Raw genomic sequence first — 21,294 nt, forward strand, 5'->3', positions numbered from 1 at the left:
GATTTGGCTTTCTGTGGACTGGTTAAGAACAATTAGGGCTTCATGGTCTCTGATAGTGACTTCAGAAAAAAATCCCAGAAGGTGGCCAAAGTAGAGTCTGGGGGCAAACCAGTGCTTATTTGTTTTCTGGGCATATGGTTGGCACTGAGTGCCATTCTAAAGGCCTGGTCTAAGAGAACTCAATATCCGAGGAATATTATTTCATTCTGATGGGCCTTGGCTGTTGTTTTGGGTTGTATTCAGGAAGGAGCCCAACTCCTGGAATCCCTCTCCTGAAGGCTTCTGGGAACTAAATCTGGATAATTTGCTGGGCTTTGAGACACTGCCGGGAGAGCGATCACCTCCATTGGGAAGAGGGTTAATGAACTGCTTGCCTGAGTTTGGTCACATATTAACCCCCTTATGGATTCTTCTCTGTCATGTCTTTAGGTGTGAAAGAGAGAAGAAATTTAATATAAGATGGTCATTTCCAATTGCCAAAGGCCAAGAGATCCAGACCCATTCTAACTCTTGGAAATCGTGGCAGAAATGAGCAACTATCCAGATTCTTTCCAGATGTCGCTTCAGGGCTGCAAATATCAGATTGTACAAAAAAAATTTTGCCTTTCTATAAATCAAAGCTACAAGACTTGGCCCTGATGAATCCCAGCTTTCCAACTGAGTCTCCATTTACACTCTGGCTAAGGCTATGTTGAGCTTTCTGGGTTCTGGTTATATTAGCAAAAACCATACTCTTAACTACACTAGAAACAAAGGTGGCAAAGGGTCAAAAGTAATGAGCTCTTAGCATTTGGCACAGAGCACATTAAACATCAAGTGTGTCACCGAGTTTGCTTAGAGTATGTAGAGAACTTTGAAAGTATCACGTCTGTTGTTACCAAGAGCCAGCTTTTTATAAAAGGGCTGTCACTAAGGCTGTCTTTGGTCTCAGCAACACATAGTCTTTAAGGCCTTTTTAGATGTAACATTCTAGAATCCTGTCTAGTCCTACTCATCCAATATACTTATGGGAAAATCGATGTCCAAAGAGGGGGAAGTGACTTGCCCAAGGCCCCAAAGCTAGTAGGTGGTAGAACTGAGACTAGAATCCAAGAGTTCTAATGCCCAATCGGGTGTCATTTCCCCTAAAAACCAGTACCTCCTGCCTGAAACAGCTGTAGACTTCCACTGATTATATCTAACCGGTCTGTAATCCGTGTTCTAATTGTCTGTTCATTCCCCTTCCCAGTTGTCTTGGGAAGAAAATATCAAGGGAGAGAGAAGATAAAGTCAGATCCTGTTAAGGACATCTCTATCTACTCAGCATGGATTGTGAGTTTTCTACTAAGAATGAGATGGCAGATTCCAAGTGCAGTTTCTTTTTAGATCAACTTAAGATGCTTTTAGGTTGGGAAATTAAAGAGTTTCTTTATCATTTAACAACCATAAACAATGGTGTAACAGCTACTAAGAAAAGCCTCTTTTGACTACAAAGACTTAGTAGATACCAAGGTATTAATAAAAGTATTAGGAGGGAATGCCACCACAAAGACAGAGCTCATCTCCTGTCAATACAGCAAAGGGGTGGTGGTATAGGGCAGGGGCAAGTACTAAAATTTAGTGGCCAATGTACTATGTACAAAGTACTTGAAACATTTATCTCAATGACTCCTCCCAAAAACTCTATGAAGTATGTCTAATTATTGGTATCATTTTTTTTTTAAATGAGGGAAACAAGGCTCAGGGGGGTAAACTGGCTTGTTTAGATGACCACCCAGCTAGTAAAGGATAAAGCTGGGATGTAACCCCTGGGCTGTCTAGTTTAAAGCTATTTTTCCATTCTTTCCATTATTCTCACTCTAAGGATATCTGAAGAGCTCACAGAGGTAGCCTGGACATTTTCAGAGTTCTTGGTAAGGAGTCTTAATCTAAGAAAGTAGCAATGACCCAGTTTTCAGTCTCCAAATCTCAGAGCAAAGAAAAAGTCCGCCCGATCTCTCATTGCTCCTCAATTGATTCCTGTTTTCTGAAATTCCTATTGGCCTATCACCAGACTGCTGAAGCTCAGTCTGCTTTAAGTCTAGCTGCCAAAGTACACCTATCTGGCCCTCTGGCACACTGGCCCCAGTCTTACTGTATTATCTAGACTCTGGTGTTCCAACCCGAGACCTCAGGCCACTCAAAGGAGAACAGCAAAGGAAAAAATATATGATACAAGAAAATCGCTGGCCATTGAGGGGAATGGACAATATGACCTTGGAGATATTTTCGATTCTCAAAAATCTCTGATTCTATATTCTTCCCCACCCACACACACTAGAAGCCTCCAAAAAGAAAATAAAAACAGATATTTGATTTTGATAGTCCATAGAAACTTAACCTCTGTAGACCTCAGTTTACCTGTAAGTAAATACTACATAAAGTTGTGAGAAATCGAGGAGATGCTTTGTGTCAAATGTATAGCACCATGTCTGACACATAGCAAGCTGTCAAAAAATGCTATCATTTTTACTGTGATAATTATTATTACAGCCCCAGCTAGAGAGAGAAAAAGGGAAGGAGTGGATATTTTCACCTCATTCTGAATCATCGGCATAATTGCCAGAATCAAAAGGGGAATCTTTTCTGCTCTCTGAACATTGGGGCAAACCTCAGATCACAACTGCATCCTACATTTATCACCCTATCTCATTGGGTTTGGACATGCTTATTCACCTCAAACAGGGCCTGACTTCACTTCAAAGCTATAAGTAACTGGGCATTTGAAGAATGTGTGAAGACCTCCACTTAGCCAAGGTGGAAAACTTGAAGCTACGTTTTCAAAGATTCATTGTAACTAATAAATACATCTGAAATCTCCCAATCTTAATAATTCTCTGCTCAAAGATATTTTTTCTCCAGGTTACATTTTGATCTTAATATTCAAACTTAAAGATATTTTTTCTCCAGATTCAATTGAGAATGTTTGCCAAATTCCAAGCTAAATACATATTAGATTCACATGTAGAGACTAATGAAAATATCCTTACATGTACAGATAATAAAAATGTTATTTTCAATAACTTTTAGCTTAACCTTATCATTTCAGAAATTAAATGTGAAGTAGAGTCTTGGCTTAATTAGATTCTCTCTCTTTACACATACCGACGCCCACCCCCCACCAAGTGTGTGTGTGTGTGTGTGTGTGTGTGTGTGTGTGTGTGTGTGTAGGTAGGTAGATATAGAGATACATTCTAAAATACAAATGTATAAAATATAAATCTATACAGTAAAATCTATAAAGTATAACTATATATTTACATTTACTTATATTTTAAAATATCCATCTATCTATCTTATTCCAGAAATCAGTTGGAGGGACACATTCATCTGTTCTCTTGCTACCCTCTGGTGGCAGACTGAAATTCACAAACACCACCTTTTAGAGAAAGGAGAGACAGACCAGGACTGGAAGGGTCTGTTTCCTCTAGGTTGCTAGACTGGGTGTCTGAAAAGTATATAAATCAGAGCCATTTCTTAACAGGGTCTCTTGTTTGCCTTCTCAAATCCATTACATTGCTACGACATGGGCTTTTTTCCTGGATGAGGTCCCATTTGGCCATTTGGGAACATAGGCAACACTGGAGTTCCCACAAACTCCACACTGAGAATAACCCAGCTTTCTCCGGCCAGTTTATAGGAAGAACTGCCTTCAACCATCCATGTCTGCAGAAAAGACTATACCATTCAGTCTTCCATTTCCCTGAACCATATATCTTAAGCAGTAAGACTAAAATCCATTTTGACATACACCGATAATAGATTTTCTAATTATCTCAAAAATAATCAACTATTCTCCCAGAAAACTATACTTAACACAGTTAGGCAAGATCCTTCCTGTATGATTAAAAAGCAGATGCCCACCCACTAAAAAGGAAAGACTGGAAATAAGGAGGGAACTCAAGAGTAGCTAGAATAGCTAAGTCATCATCAATGATGCAAAGAAAAGCACAGCTCACATCTCAATAAAACAGGTCCCCCTTTCCCTGAGGGGCAGCCTTAACCTGATAGACCTAAACTTAAGTCTCAGCTTTGCCACTTACTACACTCAATGCCTCCATTTCCTATCTCAGAAATGGAAATACAATCCATCATTCACAGAGTTAGAAAAAGGACTAAACGAGCTGGAAATACGCTGTCCCACACTGATTCCATGTTCACTGAATACAAATCTAAGTCTACAGGGGCAGAACCACTGCTTTCTAGCTCTTTGAGAGTGGTCTTGGGAGCAATAAAGGAGGAAAATGGCTGATGCCAGGTTGTGTAGGCGAGAAAATGAGTTTGCAAAGCACAAGTTAGACAACTGGTAAAAGTTTGTGGCTGGTATCCGAGTTCTTTTATAAACTAGTTGGGAAGAACTGTGGGGGAGAGCTGATGTTCCAAACAGTAGACAAACAGGAATGGAGCTGCAGAAACGCAAACCTGTTACCACTACCGTGGCATGCGAAAAGAGGCTTCATATAAAATGAAAAGCTTGGACCTGAAGGTCTTTAGGGCCCCTTTCCAGTTCTAAAATTCAAATGGATCTACCCTATATTTTGTCCCCTTAGGTGAAATAGCTCTGTCCTCAAAACTAAATTGCTAAGAACCGCCTTCAGAGATGACCTCTCTCTTCCCCACTAATTCCTGGCAGTTCCCCAAAACAAAATGTTCGGAAAACAGAAGTCAACCTTCCTCTGTCAGTCCAAATTACCTCTATGCCTGAAGCCAACAACATGAGGTTCAGGCACCCTGATACATACTGCTAAGTGAGATGGGAAGAGAGAGAACTTCAGAATAATTGGCAATGTTGTTCTAGGGAATCAGTGTAGAGGTAGATCTTCCCCTATTATTTACCTACTTTCCAACTTAAAAAAGAAAAAATTTAGAAAAGATCATTCAAGTTGTTAAAAAAAATTTTAAGCAAGACTTAGTAATAGACTCCTTTAAGCATCAACTCTTCTGATTCACTTACACTGTATTTACAGACCCTGGATGCTCTTAAAAGAGAGACTGAAAGAAAGGAGTAACAAAGAAACTTAAAACCAATGTGTTTAAGCCCTTTTCTATTAAAGAGCAAGTGTAAATGGAAAAAACACATTACTGAAATTATAATATATTTCAACTGAAAAATCATACCCCATTAACTGAACAACTTGGCAGGAACATATAATCCCTATGTGTGAAGCGGCAACAGCTCTCACACATATTATCTCTTTTAATCCCACAACCATCGTGTGAGGTTACACCTACATAAGGTCTAGAATTTCTGGAACATTCTCACCCATATATCATTCTGCTATTTTTCAAAAAAGGTAACTTGATAAGTATTTAATAAACTGGGATTTCATTTCATATCTCCATGTAAGATGTTTCATTTGAAATAAATTCATAAATCAGAAAAGATCCTTGGTTACCATGTCTTTGTTTGGAAAACATGGTCAGCGTACATCTCTGGTATCACACAAAGGTCAGAACTTCGACTACTTAACACATATTAACAGGTTACAACGGTGTGAAAATCTCACTTAACAGCTGACCACTAGTTAATAGAAATGGCTTCCTATTATATCCTGGGAATAAGAGATAACTAGCATTTAATTGCTTTTCAAATCATGCCACATAATATGCTTTGGACATAGCAAAATCACACTTTTATGAACTAGATTGGGATTGAGGTCATTTGCCAACCAACACATTTTCTAATAAAATTTAAGTTGGCATTTGCCCCTAAAAATGCATAGAATAAAAACAAAAGAAAAATTATTTTGTTATACTAATGATGAGATGCTGTGTCACTCCTTTATCCACTTATAAATGAATTAGGACATTTAAGATGCAATGAATCATCATATAATGAATGTTCAGAATATGCTTCCAAGGCTCCCTACTGCCTTCAGGATAAAGACCAAACTCCTTAGCCAAGCATACAAGACCCATGATCTGACCACCAAATGCTAGGATTAGAAAATTGTTTTCTATCAAAAATCTTCACTATGTGGATGACCCTTCAGCAACTCTTGCCTCAAAGTTCCTTAGCTCTCTCATCTATAATGACCCTCACCTTCACTTACTTCAGGTACCCATTTGCAAAACACATAACAAAGATCTAGAGGTGGTAAAGTATACATTTGAACTGCCTGATTTCAAATTTGAGCTCCAACATTTACTTACTCCATGACCCTGGACAAGTCACTTAACTTCTCTGTACCTTGGTTTCTTCTTATGTGAAATGAGGTGTAAATGTGCTAATATGTGTAAAATGCTTTAAATAACTTTTTTTCAAATATTAATTAACATCCCTATAAAGGTTTTGTGTGGACATGTTTTCATTTCTTTGGGATAAATGCCCAGGAGTGTAAATGATGGATCCGATAGAAGTGCATGTTTAGTTTTTAAGGAACTCCAAAACTGTTTTCCAGAGCAGCCGCCCCATTTTATATTCGTACCAGAAATGTATGAGAGATCCAGTTTTTGTGTACCCTTGTCAGCAGTTGGTATTGCCACTATATATTTTTTTAACGTTACCTATTCTAATAGGTGTGTAGAGATCTCTCATCATGGTCTTAATTTGTATTTCCCTAATGGCTAGTGATCTTGAACATCTTTTCATATACTTAATTGCCACGCATACGTCATGTTCATGTCTTTTGCCCACTTTCTAATTAGATTGAATTTTTGTGCTGTTGAGCTTTGAGAGTTCTTTGTATAGTCTAGATATTAATCCTTTGTCAGATACGTGGTTTGCAAATATTTTCTCCAAATCTCGGTAGCTTTTTTTTCCATCTTATTAATAGGGTCATTCACAGAGCAAAAATTTTTAATTTTGATGAAGTCAATTTATTGATTTTTTTTCTTTAATGGATTATGCTTTTGGTATCATGTCTCCTCAATAAGTCCTAGGCTCTAACAGTTTTCTGTATTATCTTCTACAAGTTTTAGTTTTATGATTTATATGTAAATGTATGATCCTTTGTGAGCTCATTTTTATATAAAATGAGAGGTTTAGGTTGAGGTTCACTTTCATTACCTATAGAGCTGCAATTGCTCCAATACAATTCACTGAAATGACTACCCTCTCTCCCTTGAAATGCTTTTGTACCTTCATGAAAAATAATCAGGCCATACTCTGTAGGGCTATTTGTGGATTCTCTATTCTGTTCTATTTGTTTATGTAAGAAGTAGACAAGAGGACTTATCGGGTTACCTCTGCCAATTGTACACTGTCTTGATTACTGAAGCAATACAGTAAGCATTAATATTATTAATACCTACCTCCAGTTTATTCTTTTTCAAAATTGTATTAGCCCTTACAGTTCCTTTCCATTTCTACATATATGTCAGTATTATCTTGTCTTTATCTACAAAAGCTCTTGCTGGGATTTTGATATTGATTACCTTAAACTTATAATTTTTAAAGAATTGACATCTTTATCATGTTGAGTCTTCCACTCCATGAACACAGTATGTATCTCAATTTATCTAGATTTTCTTTGACTTCCTTCATATTCTCCACATTGCAGCCAGAATAAGCCTGTTAAGCCTAAATCAAATCCTGTCACTCCCATGCTCAAAACCCCCCTTCTATCTTACCCAGGCAGAGCAAATCTAAAATTCTTCCAGTGGATTATAAGACTCCACTACAGGATCTAGTCTGTCCCTCTCCACTATCTCTTCGAGCCCATCTTTTTCTATTTCATCTTTTGCTTAATCCACTCTAGCTAGTCTGGCCTCCTTGTTGTACCGTGAATATGACAGGCACACTTCTGCCTCTGGGATTTTGCACTTACCATTTCCTCAGCCTAGAATCCTTTCTCTCTGGATAGGTGAATGAATCATTCCTCCACTCCCTGTCAATCTCTGCTGAAAGGTCATCTTCTCTGTGAGGCCCTCCTCATTTCCTTATTTTCTCCTTTCCTATCTGTATTTAAAATTGCAAAACCACTTTCCAACCCTTCCTATTTCCCTTCTATGCTTTTCTCCTTAATGTTCATTACAATCTAAAATATTATATACTTTACTTACTCTGAATACTGTTTGTTTACTTTTTCTAAATATAAACTCTATGAAGATGATATCTAGAGTTCCTGAAACAGTACCTGGCATAAAGTGGGTACTCGACACATATTTGTTGGATGAATCAATTGATTTATCAATTTATCACATCTGGGCTCTAGAACAGGGGTCAGCAAATTACAGCCCACAGGCCTGTTTCCCATTTTGTAAATAGAATTTTACTAGAACACATCTACAACCATCTGTTTCCATATTGTGTACGGCTGTTTTCTCACTACAATGGCAAAGCTAAGTAGTTGTGACAGAGATCCATGGCCTGCAAAGGCTTAAGTATTTATTATACGGTCCTTTAAGGAAAAGCTTTCTGATCCCTGCTTTAGATTCACATAGTCAACTGCTCGCCAGGCATTGCTCCCTGGATGTCTTTCAGAAATCTCAAATGCGACCTGTTCCAAACTGAACTTTCCTCTATCTCCCTCAAACTTTCCCATTCTGAATTTCTTATATGTATGAAGGACAGCCCCATCCACCCAGTCAGCCAAGTCAGAAAATCAGGATCCAGAAATCTCCCTCTCCCACATCCTTGGTGACTTCCAGTCACCAAGTCCTGCTGCTTTTGCCTCCCTGTGCTTCTTTATTGAATTATGCTTTTCCCTAGGATGGCACTAGCTGCTATGAAGCTTATACCCCAGTGTGCAGGGCCATCTGTTGCAAGTGTACGAGAATTTGTCAATAAATATTTGTCTTAACCTCATTCTGGGCATCATTTTCTGACTCTACCTTTGTTTTACCTTTTGTACTTGACCTGATTATAATGTATGATGCCTTATATTTTATGTGCAATATAAAATATGCTACCATATATACTTTTGGAATTAGATGGGGCTTGAATAAGTGTAAGTATTGATTTCTTTTTAGTTTTGATGGAGTTCAGGACCTGCTATCCCAAAATATGGCACTTTGGCGTTTGTGGAAACAGCAGAAGCAAGAAGGTTTCTCTACCTTCTCCCCTGGAGCAGGCCATAAAAGAATTCTCTGACCTTCCTCTGAAGTAGGTCATTCCAGAGGTACCCTCCCTATAACTGAAGGAAAAGAACATCCCTATCCTCGAAGACACAGAAACACCAAGAAGAATCTGAACAAACAAGCCTTGCTAAGATCCCCCTAAGTTTATTACCATTAGATCATATCCTTCTGTCTTCTAATCACTAATCTTCACAACGATCCATTTCATCAAACTTAGTATAAAAAATGCAAGAGTTTACCTGCTTCTTTGGGTCTTCATTTCTAAAGGTTCTTGTGTCATGTAAAACTTATTAAATAAATTTGTATGCTTTTCTCTTGTTAATCGGTCTTTTGTTATAGGGGTCTCAGCCATGAAACTAGCAATGGGTGAGAACATAAATATCTTCTCCCCTACAGTTTCATTGTATACAGACTATTTTTATACTATCATTTTCCTATTTACCCATCTGTCTCCATACTATACATTGTTAACACCTTAAAGGCACAGACAGTGACTTTTTCTTCTTCATTACCCCCAGTATTTAGCATGGTGTCTGAAAATAATACAGTTATAAGCTTAAGCAATGTTTGCTGAATGAATGAATTTCCCAGGGTCAGAGTTGCCATTAAATGTCATTGTGTCATAATGGGATTTCCTTTCACTGTCAACGTGAGCCAAGGAGGAAGACACAGCACTAAAAGGCAGTTGGGGGAAAGTGTCACATGTTTGAAAGACAGGTAGTGAGAATAGAAAATGCATACCTTGCCAAAGTGCTCGATTAGTATTTCCACCACTATGTTCTGGAATTTGATGTTCATCATGGCAGCCACAGTGTCCTCCTGAGCTCTCATCAGGGTGGGCCCAAAGATTACTCCCATGTTGGAGGGGGTCATCAGATTCTCTTTGCTGTGCTCACACACACTGCCAGAAGAAAAGGGGCAAGATTAACAAAATTTGCTCCAGTGTCCCCTTACAACCAAGGTGTTTTAGGTGCTGTAGAGGGTAAGAGAAACTAAAATGTAGAAGGAAAGGAGCACCTAAAGTATGTATTGGAAGGCAAGATTACAAAGGAAACAATCAGCAAAGAATACAAGATAGTATAAAATTAGGAATCAAAGTGGTTAGACATAGCTAACCTAGCTAACAGCATTGAAGGAATTAAGAGACAGATGGGGATGTGGGGAGGGACTAAAGCTAGTGGGATACTATTTGGAGAGGCAGGAGGGAAGCAAGAGGACATTCGAAGCAAGAGGAACAGCCCATATAAGTATAAAGCATGTACAAAGAACCACAAAGCACATTGAGAGAATGCCTACTAGTCTCTTAAATCAGCCCCTTCCTGACCCCCGTTAGAGAAGCAAAAACCTGAAAGAGCTGAAAGGGATCATTAAGACTTGCCCTTGATCATCTTCCTTATTTTACAGATGAAAAAACATAGGCCCAAAGAAGGAAAGGAATTTGCTCGAAGTCACAGTCAATTAGCTGTAGAGTAGAACGTGCAATCCCAGATTTTCTGATCCCTAGTCACTTTCATTGCTTAAATTCCCTTTAGTGGCTTCCTACTTTGGGATAGGGCCAATTCTCTTCAAAGTGACAAATGAGGCCTTCCATAACTTGAGTAACTTGACCCCTATTTCCAATCCCTACTCACTGCTTAGGCTCTGAAGCTGGGTTTGAATCCCAACACGGCCACTTACCAGCTGCGCAACAGTGAGTTCACTCACTCTAACCTCTCTGAACTTCAGTTTTCCCACCTGGGAAAATAGCACCCACTTCAGAGAGTTGTTGAATAAATAAAGATAAATTGCTTCAGCATGGTACTTGGCACCCTGGGAAGTATCTGTTGTTATTATTACCTCTCCAGGAGCCTTCAGGTACTGCTGACCTCTGACACTCTTGTTATACTAAACTGCTTAGATTAGGGTTGTCTGGTTATACCACATTGTTTCAGACCCCCATACCTCTCTGCTCATGTCGTTCTCTCTACCTGGAATATCCCCCTCTCCCTACATCTACAAAATGTCTATCTATCCTTGAAGATGCACATAACGTTACATCTCCTTCAGGGAGACCAGAGCCCACTGTGCTCATCTTAACTAAAACCACTGGCAAGCAGAGTAAGTTGCAATTTTCCGTTTACTTATCTGCCTCTCCTACTAAATGATAAACAACTTTCAAGTGTGTGTGCCTGCCACACAGCAGGTACTAATGAATTATTTGTAAAGGAATTGAGCTCCCTAGTGCTGTTTCAAACAGTCCTGGAGGCAGCCAAGTAAAAGGCAAGAATCTCTTTTGGTCAGTTTGGCTGTAGGAACAGCCCAACTGACTACCCGAAACACTCACTCTCCACACCTACCAAGGCTAAGGCCCAGAAGAGAATGGCAGGTCCTTAACACTGAGTGGGTAATTGAGGAGGACAGAATCCTTAGACAAATCTTAATGTGAAGTCTGTTAAGCCCTAGACAAAGCTGAGTACCATTCAGATGGAAATGAACAGCAACCATTCATAGCTTTTGATATTGCTGGGCTGGTGATGTGTTCCTTTTAACAGTTTCAATACCCCTGCAATTAATCTTTATTTTTAGTGACGGAAGTTTTTTTCAGATATTAAGATGGAAAAGTATCTCCATGCTAACACCAAGTGACCCTAAAAGGCTAAACCGCAAGGACACTTGTGTATCTCCTTTTGTGAACTTTGAAAGGAACTGATCTTTGTTCAGTGTCCCAGCAGCTCACAGAATCATCACAACTCCAAAAAGCAGAGTATTTTAGCTTTGAAGCCTAGGTTTACCAAGAGCAAAGCACTTGGCAAGGTCATATGGCAAGGCAGAGATTCAAGCCCATATTGGCAAGGTCATATGGCAAGGCAGAGATTCAAGCCCATATTTGTTGCTCCCCAAGTCTTATAGTCATCCCATTGCATCCCACTGCCTGCTTGTCTAACTTTTCTGGAGAAATCAAAACTCATATGTGAGCTCTTCTAAGCTAAAGCCACCTTCTGATTCTCTGAGGGAGTTACTTGGCATCCCATTTAGGATACTCTTCCTTCTTGGCCTTCTTATGAGATTTGGAAGTTCACCTATTCTTTGGGGAAATTGCTTTGCATTTAGCGTCTCTCTTTTTATTATATATTTTGAAAATCAGTATGGGGGATAAGTAACATTCCAAATTGTGGGTTAACAAGATGAATGAAACCAAAAACAAGAGTATGTGATGTTATTTGACAGCAAAGGAATCTTGAACTCTCTAGTCCACTGAGGTTGGTTGTGAGAAGCCTCCAGTACAGAATAAAATGATTCTGATTGCATGGTTTAGATTAGAGGTCATAAATGTAAATGTCTAGAGGGGCAAGGCAGGTAACTTACATGAGAGAAATGGGCCTGGTGAGAAGTGGCTGCCACATTTAAACAAGCAGACATTCTTTAGACCACCATTTTCCCGCCACTCACTTAGAGACACACCATCAACAGAATTACTTCTAGTTTTAAGAAAGGGAAATTCCTAGGTCACATCTAATGTAACTCTAATATAATATTTGTTAAAACACTTGGGAGTGGTGAGGGCTATGGCAAATTAGAAGCTTGTGCCCATTCCAAAGCAAGAAACCATTACTCAACCCCAACTGATTGCTGCCACGTGGGCATGCAGATCCAGTGTGCTAACATCCTCTTTTTTTCCTGAAATGTATATTTTGATGTGAACTATCTGGATTTTTTAAATGTTGAAGCCAAATCACTTTTTTCCCAAAACACTGCAGGACAAATAAAATATATTTGTGGTCTGGACCTTGTCAACAGATTGCCAGACTGAGACCTCTGGCAGAATGAGAGGCTATCTGTATGAACTTTTAGGTCTCGCCCAGCTTTAGCATCCAATGATTCTAAGAACTGTATGCCCTCTGACTCCTAAACAAGGAAGCTACCTTCAATATTTTTTGGTTCTTTTACTAAAGTATTGTGTCTCTGGGCCTATCTTTTTCCATCCTTAGGTATCTGTTCCCTCATCTGTAAAATGAAGTTATTAGGTGATCTAAGGGGACTTCCAGCTCTGACAATTAAGTGAATCTCAGAAAGTAGTGCTCTCGAAAATAATTGGGGGCAAAGACAACCACACACTGTGTGTCCCCTGTTAGAAGAACATAGAACCATCTATTAAGTATGCTTGCCTTTCCCACCCTATACATACATACATACACGCACACACACGCACACACACATACACACACACACACCCCAGAAACACAAAACTAAAAAGGAAGCAGAAATCTGAACACAGAATAATGGATAATATTATTACATTATTACTCATTTCTTTTTAGATGTGATAATGTTATGTTTATAAACAGTTCTAATCTTTTCAAGACAAACTGAAATATTTGTGGATGAAATAATATGATGTCTTAGATTTGATTCAAAATAACATGGGAGGAGGGGAAATGGGTGGGGAAATAGATGAAACAAGATTGGCCATGTGTTGATTACAGTTGAAGGAGGGGTGATGGACACATAATACTTCCCTATACTGTTTCTTCTATTTTCATATATACTTGAAATCTTACATAATAAAAAATTCTTCAAAAGGAAAAGACAATAGTGAAGGGGAGAGTGAATCAGTGTCACAAGCAAACAGGTCCCTATCCCCAAGGATGGTGCCTTTTTTTATTTTTATTTTTTATTTTTATTTATTTATTTATTTATTTATTTATTTATTTTTGAGATGGAGTCTCACTCGGTCACCCAGGCTGGAGTGCAGTGGCGCGATCTCGGCTCACTGCAACCTCCGCCTCCCGGGTTCATGCCATTCTCCTGCCTCAGCCTCCCGAGTAGCTGGGACTACAGGTGCCCGCCACCATGCCCGGCTAATTTTTTGTACTTTTAGTAGAGATGGGGTTTCACCGTGTTAGCCAGGATGGTCTCAATCTCCTGACCTCGTGATCCGCCCGCCTTGGCCTTTCAAAGTGCTGGGATTACAGGCGTGAGCCATCGTGCCCAGCGAAATGGTGCCTTTTTTTAAAGGGCTGACAGCTTTGGCTTCCTCCACTGGTGTTATATTATCTGTCATTTACTTTAAATACTTCAACAAAGTCCATACGATGTCATGAATTTCATCAGTCATCAGTTATGAGCACATTATTTATGTACCACTAAGAAAGAAAAGTAATTTCACTGTCATATCATCATGTAATATTTTTGAAGACATTTTAAATAGAAAATAAACTCAACAATGAACATAATTTAACTTAAGTGACTACAATATGAGCAGCTATTACAAGTTCATGCATGTGGAGGCCATGATAATTACATCAAAACTGCTGCCTGATAAGTGTAATTTTAAGAAACCATTGATTTTCAGATGTGTACAGAATTCAGATTACAATTTGAGAAAAAGTGTTATTAGAACTGATGAAATTTGGTTTATGTGCTTGTTAGTTTTCATGTATACTCTAAAACGTATTAGTTATGATTGTAGTATTCTAATTGTGAATACACGCATACTCTAGGGGTGATTAATGAGTATTTAAAAGACTCAGGTAAAAGTCAGAGGGGCTCCTGTAAGTTTCAGCTAACATTATCTCCAACCAACACCAAAGGCTTTGTTAATGAGCATAACATAAGGTAAAAATGAATTATCATTGCCTAGATGTATTAAAGACATATGGACTAGCTGAAAATATTGTACAGACACTCTCAGCCCTGCATTGACAGGGTAGAAAAATATAGCAATGGTTAATCTTAACATCAGTAAGGTGAATCAACCAATCTTATGCATCTTCAGATGTGATGCAGCATATGGTATATACAACATCACATGTGATTTGTTCCAGCCAACAAATAGTTAACTTGAATCCATCTAGCCTTTAGATATAACCTCTACTTTACAAAACATACAAGAAGTAGAGGAATTAGCTGAAATATATGACAAAGAAGAAAGCAGACAAAACTAGGAAGTAACATTCTACAGGACAATTGGTCTTCTCTTGTTGGTAAAACAGTATCATAAAAAAAGGCACTGGGCAGGGGCCATGCTAATCTTCTCTGTATCGTTCCAATTTTAGTGTATGTACTGCCAAAACACTCCTCAGCAAATGCAAAAGAACAGAAATCATAACAAACAGTCTCTCAGACCACAGTGCAATCAAATTAGAACTCAGGATTAACAAACTCACTCAAAACCACACAACTACATGGAAAGTGAACAGCCTGCTCCTGGGTGACTACTGGGTAAATAACGAAATTAAGGCAGAAATAAATAAGTCCTTTGAAACCAATGAGAACAAAGACACAAAATTCCAGAATCTCTGGGACACAGCTAAAGCAGTATTCGCAGGGAAATTTATAGCATTAAATGTCCACAGGAGAAAGCGGGAAAGATACAAAATCGAAACACTAACATCACAATTAAAAGAACTACAGAACCAAGAGCAAACAAACTGAAAAGCTAGCAGAACACAAGAAATAACTAAGATCAGAGCAGAACTGAAAAAGATAGAGACACAAAAAATGCATTAAAAAAAATCAATGAATCCAGGAGCTGGTTTTTGAAAAGATTAACTAAACAGATAGACTGCTAGCCAGACTAATAAAGAAGAAAATAGAGAAAAATCAAATAGACACAATAAAAAATGATAAAGGGGATATCACCACTGATACCACAGAAATATAAACTACCATCAGAGAATACTATAAATACCTCTACACAAATAAACTAGAAAATCTAGAAGAAATGGATAAATTCCTAGACACCTACACCCTCCCAAGACTAAACCAGGAAGAAGTTGTATCCCTGAATAGACCAATAACAAGTTCTGAAATTGAGGCAGAAATTGATAGCCTACCCACCAAAAAAACCCCAGGACCAGACGGATTCACAGCCAAGTTCTACCAGAGGTACAAAGAGGAGCTGCTACCATTCCTTCCAAAACTATTCCAAACAATAGAAAAAGAGGGAATCCTCCCTAACTCATTTTGTGAGGCCAGAATCATCCTGATACCAAAACCTGGCAGAAGACACAACAACAACAAAAACTTTCAGGCCAATATCCCTGATGAACATTGATGCGGAAATCCTCAACAAAATACTGGCAAACCGAATCCTGCAGCGCATCAAAAAGCTTATCCACCACGATCAAGTTGGCTTCATCCCTGGGATGCAAGGGTGGTTCAACATATGCAAATCAATAAATGTAATCCATCACATAAACAGAACCAATGACAAAAACCACATAATTATCTCAATAGATGCAGAAAGGGCCTTTGATAAATTTGAAAATCACTTCATGCTAAAAACTCTCAATAAACTAAGTATTGATGGAACATATCTCAAAATAATAAGAGATATTTATGACAAATCCACAGGCAATATGATAGTGAATGGGCAAAAGCTGGAAGCATTCCCTTTAAAAACCGCCACAAGACAAGCATGCCCTCTCTCACCACTCCTATTCAACACAGTATTGGAAGTTCTGTCCAGGGAAATCAGGAAAGAGAAACAGAAACAGAACCAATGACAAAACCCAGAGGATTATCTCAATAGATGCAGAAAAGGCTTTTGATAAAATTCAACACCCCTTCATGCTAAAAACTCTCAATAAACTAGGTGTTGATTGAACGTATCTCAAAATAGTAAGAGCTATTTATGACAAACCCACAGCCAATATTATATTGAATGGGCAAAAGCTGGAAGCATTCCCTTTGAAAATAGGCACAAGACAAGGATGCCCTCTCTCACCACTCCTATTCAACATAGTATTGGAAGTTCTGGCCAGGGCAATCAGGCAAGAGAAAGAAATAAAGGGTATTCAAACAGGAAGAGAGGAAGTCAAATTGTCTCTGTTTGCGTATGACATGATTGTATATTTAGAAAACCCCATGGTCTCAGCCCAAAATCTCCTTAAGCTGATAAACAAATTCAGCAAAGTCTCAGAATACAAAATCAATGTGCAAAAATCACAAGCATTCCTATACACCAATAACAGAAAGCCAAATCATGAGTGAACTCTCATTCACGACTGCTACAAAGAGAATAAAATACCTAGGAATACAACATGCAAGGGACGTGAAGGGCCTCTTCAAGGAGAACTACAAACTGCCACTCAAGGAAATAAGAGAAGACACAAACAAATGGAAAAACATTCCATGCTCATGGATAGGAAGAATCAATATCATGAAAATGGCCTTACTGCCCAAAGTAATTTATAGATTCAATGCTATCCCCATCAAGCTACCATTGACTTTCTTCACATAATTAGAAACAACTACTTTAAATTTCATATGGAACCAAAAAAGAGCCCATATAGCCAAGACAATCCTAAGCAAAAATAACAAAGCTGGAGGCATCATGCTACCTGACATCAAACTATACCACAAGGCTACAATAACCAAAACAGCATTGTCCTGGTACCAAAACAGATATATAGACCAATGGAATAGAACAGAGGCCTCAGAAATAACACCACACATCTACAACCATCTGATCTTTGACAAACCTGCCAAAAACAAGCAATAGGGAAAGGATTCCCTATGTAATAAATGGTGTTGGGAAAACTGGTTTGCCATATGCAGAAAACTGAAACTGGACCCCTTCCTTAGACCTTATAGTTAACACAAGGTGGATTAAAGACTTAAATGTAAGACGTAAAACCATAAAAACCCTAGATAAAAACATAGGCAATACCATTCAGGACATAGGCATGCGCAATGACTTCATGACTAAAACAGCAAAAGCAATGGCAACAAAAGTCAAAATTGACAAAGGGGATCTAGTTAAACTAAAGAGATTCTGCACAGCAAAAGAAACTATCATCAGAGTGGAAAGGCAACCTACAGAATGGGAGAAAATTTTTGCAATCTATCCATATGATAAAGGGCTAATATCCAGAATCTACAAGGAACTTAAATTTACAAGAAAAAAACAAACAACCCCATCAAAAAGTGGGCGAGGGAAATGAACAGACACTTTTCAAAAGAACACATTTATGAGGCCAAGAAACATATGAAAGAAAGCTCATCATCACTAGTCATTAGAGAAATGCAAATCAAAACTGCAATGAGATACCATCTCACGCCAGTTAGAATGGCAGTCATTAAAAAGTCAGGAAACAACAGATGCTGGAGAGGATGTGGAGAAATATGAATGCTTTTACTCTGTCGGTGGGAGCATAAATTAATTCAACCATTGTGGAAGACAGTGTGGTGATTCCTCAAGGATCTAGAACCTGAAATACCATTTGACCTGGTAATCTCATTACTGAGTATATACCCAAAGGATTATACATCATTCTACTATAAAGACACATGTACACGTATGTTTATTGCAGCACTATTCACAATAGCAAAGATTTGGAACCAACGCAAATGCCCATCAGTGATGAACTGGATAAAGAAAATGTGGCACATATACACCATGGAATACTATGCAGCCATAAAAAAGGATGAGATCATGTCCTTTGCAGGGACATGGATGAAGCTGGAAACCATCATTCTCAGAAAACTAACATAGGAACAGAAAACCAAACACCACATGTTTTCACTCATAAGTGGGAGTTGAACAGTGAGAACACATGGACACAGGGAGGGGAACATCACACACTGGGGCCTGTCGGGGGGTGGGGGGCTAGGGGATGGACAGCATTAGGAGAAATACCTAATGTAGATGATGGGTTGATGGGTGCAGCAAACCACCATGGCACGAGTATACCTATGTAAGAAACCTGCACGTTCTGCACATGTATCCCAGAACTTAAAGTATAATAATAATAATAAAAGAAACAAGCACTGTGCTAGATTAAAAACACAATAAGGACATAAATAAAATGTGTTCCTATATTGAATACCAGATTGGACAAACACCTATAAAAGGCCACTTTTGGGTCAAATGGGAAAAAGTTAATATGGTCTGGAAAAGTCAAAATTGTTAAAATGGAAAAAGTAGACTAAAGAACAGCATAATCTCATTTTGGTAAAAAAAAAATGCAAACAGGTATGTGTATACAAAAATGCATGCACACACACACAAAGAGAGAGAGAAAAAGAGGGAGGGAGAGAGAGAGAGAGAGAGAGATCCGAAAAAACCTGAACTATATTAACAGTAATGATTATTGAATGTTGGGAACAGAAAGCTTTTCCTTTTTTTTTTTTTTTTGGCTTTTTAAAAATTTTCTAACTTATACAATGCACAGTATTGCTTCTCAAATAAGAGAAGTATTATTACAAAAGTAAAAAGAACCTAGTAAGCTAATAACCCATACCCTTCAGAATGGTAGCCCAGGCCTAAGGTTACATAGGGGTACTATATGGTAGGATTTTATTGTCTGGCTCCAATCTTATCTGCCTCCAGTGAACCTTTCATCCAAGATGTTGTCAGGCAGGGCATCTGAAAGGACAGAGAGCTGGGACTTCATTTGAGTTTGCAGAACAGGTTGTTCAAGTCTTTTTTCGTCTGCCTGCTGATAAATAGCTATAAGAATGGCAGAATTAGGCCCGGAGCTTGCTTCCATTGTAATATTCCACTGGTAGTAAGATTGCCAGGGAGGTGACCTTAGAGTTCTCCTACTTCTGACTAATAGAAGCTACAGATACTAACCAAAAAGAACTGGATAATTGAGAACCTCAAATTGGCTGAGGTCAGTTTGGTTCTGCCTGTTATTAGCCTAGAAAACAGGCTGTCAGTGGAAACACAGTACAAAGGCATAGATGTACTCATCATATAGATGATGAAAGCAGCAGTTGACAGGCAAGATAATTATGTGCATTTTAAAAACACTTGAATTTTCTTCTCCTGTGTAAATTTCTCTATTGAAACTAAGCCTATTTTTTATTTACATTTCCCTACAATTTTCATTATAAACATTTTCAAACATACAAAACAGTTGAAAGAGTGGTACTAGGAAGACTCATACTGTCTACACCTAGACTCAAAAATTAACATATTGCCATATTTGCTTTTATTCTGTCTATATTTTTTCTTAATCCTCTGAAAGTACATTGCTTCAACCCTAAATACTTCAGCATTCATCATCAAAGAATAAGCACATTTTCCTACAAAACCACAATAACATGTTTGCATCTTAGAAAACGTAGATTCTATATCATCTAATATCTAGTCCATATTCAAATTTTCTCAAATGTTATGGGAGAAAAAGTCTTTTATAGCTGCGTTTTTCAAATTTGGATCCAAACGAAGCTCTTATACTGTATTTGTTTGTTTCGTTAGTCTCTTTATGTAGAACAGTACCTCTACCACTTTTTCCCACAACATTGACTTTTTGAAAAGTCCAAGCCTTTTCAAAAGCTTTATAGACTGTCAAATACTGTGTGTTTTTGTATACTCTTTATTTCCTGCAAATTGGAAAGAATTAATTTGATTCAGGCTACGTATTTTTGGCAAAAATATTTCACAGTTAATGTTTTATAATTTTTATTATGTCTACTTAGGAGGTACATAAGGTGGTTTGTTCCATTATTTACAATGGCACAATCTCGGCTCACTGCAACCTCTGCCTCCCAGGTTCAAGCAATTCTCCCACCTCAGCCTCCAGAGTAGTTGGGATTACAGGCATCCACCATCATGCTCAGCTAATTTTTGTGTTTTTGTGGAGACGGAGTTTCACCATGTTGGCCAGGCTGGTCTCGAACTCGTTACCTCAGGTGATCCACCCGCCTCGGCCTCCCAAAGTGCTAGGATTACAGGCCTGAGCCACTGCACTTGGCCTGTTCCGTTATTACTGATGCTAACTTTGATCAATTACTTAAGGTGGTGTCTGCCAGATAGGTTCATTGTAAAGATACATTGTTTTTTATTTGTGATTAGTAAGTAACTTGTCAGTAATACACTGGAATAATGTGAACATCCTATTCCTCAATACTCTTGCCCAACAGTTTTGATTCATGTCTAAAACAGATCACTTAGATTGCAAACTAATGATTTTTCTAATTCTGTCATTCCTCCTATGTTTATTAGCTGGTATTCCTTCTGCAATAAAGAGATTTCCTTCCTCTACCCACCTCCAGGAGTTTTGTTTTTCAACATGTAATAACCAAATACATTATTTATTGTTATTGATGTTCAGGTTGGCTCAAACATCATCAGTGTCAGCCCTTTCAAGGTTTCTACGTCCTTTGGACGTGACACTATTAGTGTGACTCTGTTCTTTCTTGCTTGGTGGTACTATTTATCCAAGACTAACTTTGTATTTTCCTTGCTCCAGACATGGAATCAGCCATTTCTCTAAGCACCCCTGATTCCTTTGAAAAGGAAATGCTATTTAAAAACAAAAA

The 21,294-nt window shown here is 38.3% G+C and overlaps 1 protein-coding gene and 1 pseudogene across 6 annotated transcripts in view; both read right to left on the reverse strand.

Moving 5' to 3' along the window:
• OPHN1 (oligophrenin 1) overlaps window positions 1-21,294 on the reverse strand; it is a 387,278-nt gene that overhangs the window by 43,523 nt on the left and 322,461 nt on the right. For all 6 annotated transcript variants that reach the window (XM_054676181.2, XM_009439212.5, XM_009439209.5 and 3 more), the window contains 1 exon segment: window positions 9,781-9,940. In XM_054676181.2, coding sequence (XP_054532156.1) covers window positions 9,781-9,940 — 160 coding nt within the window.
• LOC112207170 (U6 spliceosomal RNA) lies at window positions 15,005-15,094 on the reverse strand (annotated as a pseudogene).

Source organism: Pan troglodytes, chromosome X (assembly GCF_028858775.2).
Source record: "Pan troglodytes isolate AG18354 chromosome X, NHGRI_mPanTro3-v2.0_pri, whole genome shotgun sequence".
In the NCBI taxonomy this organism is placed as follows: Eukaryota; Metazoa; Chordata; class Mammalia; order Primates; family Hominidae; genus Pan; species Pan troglodytes.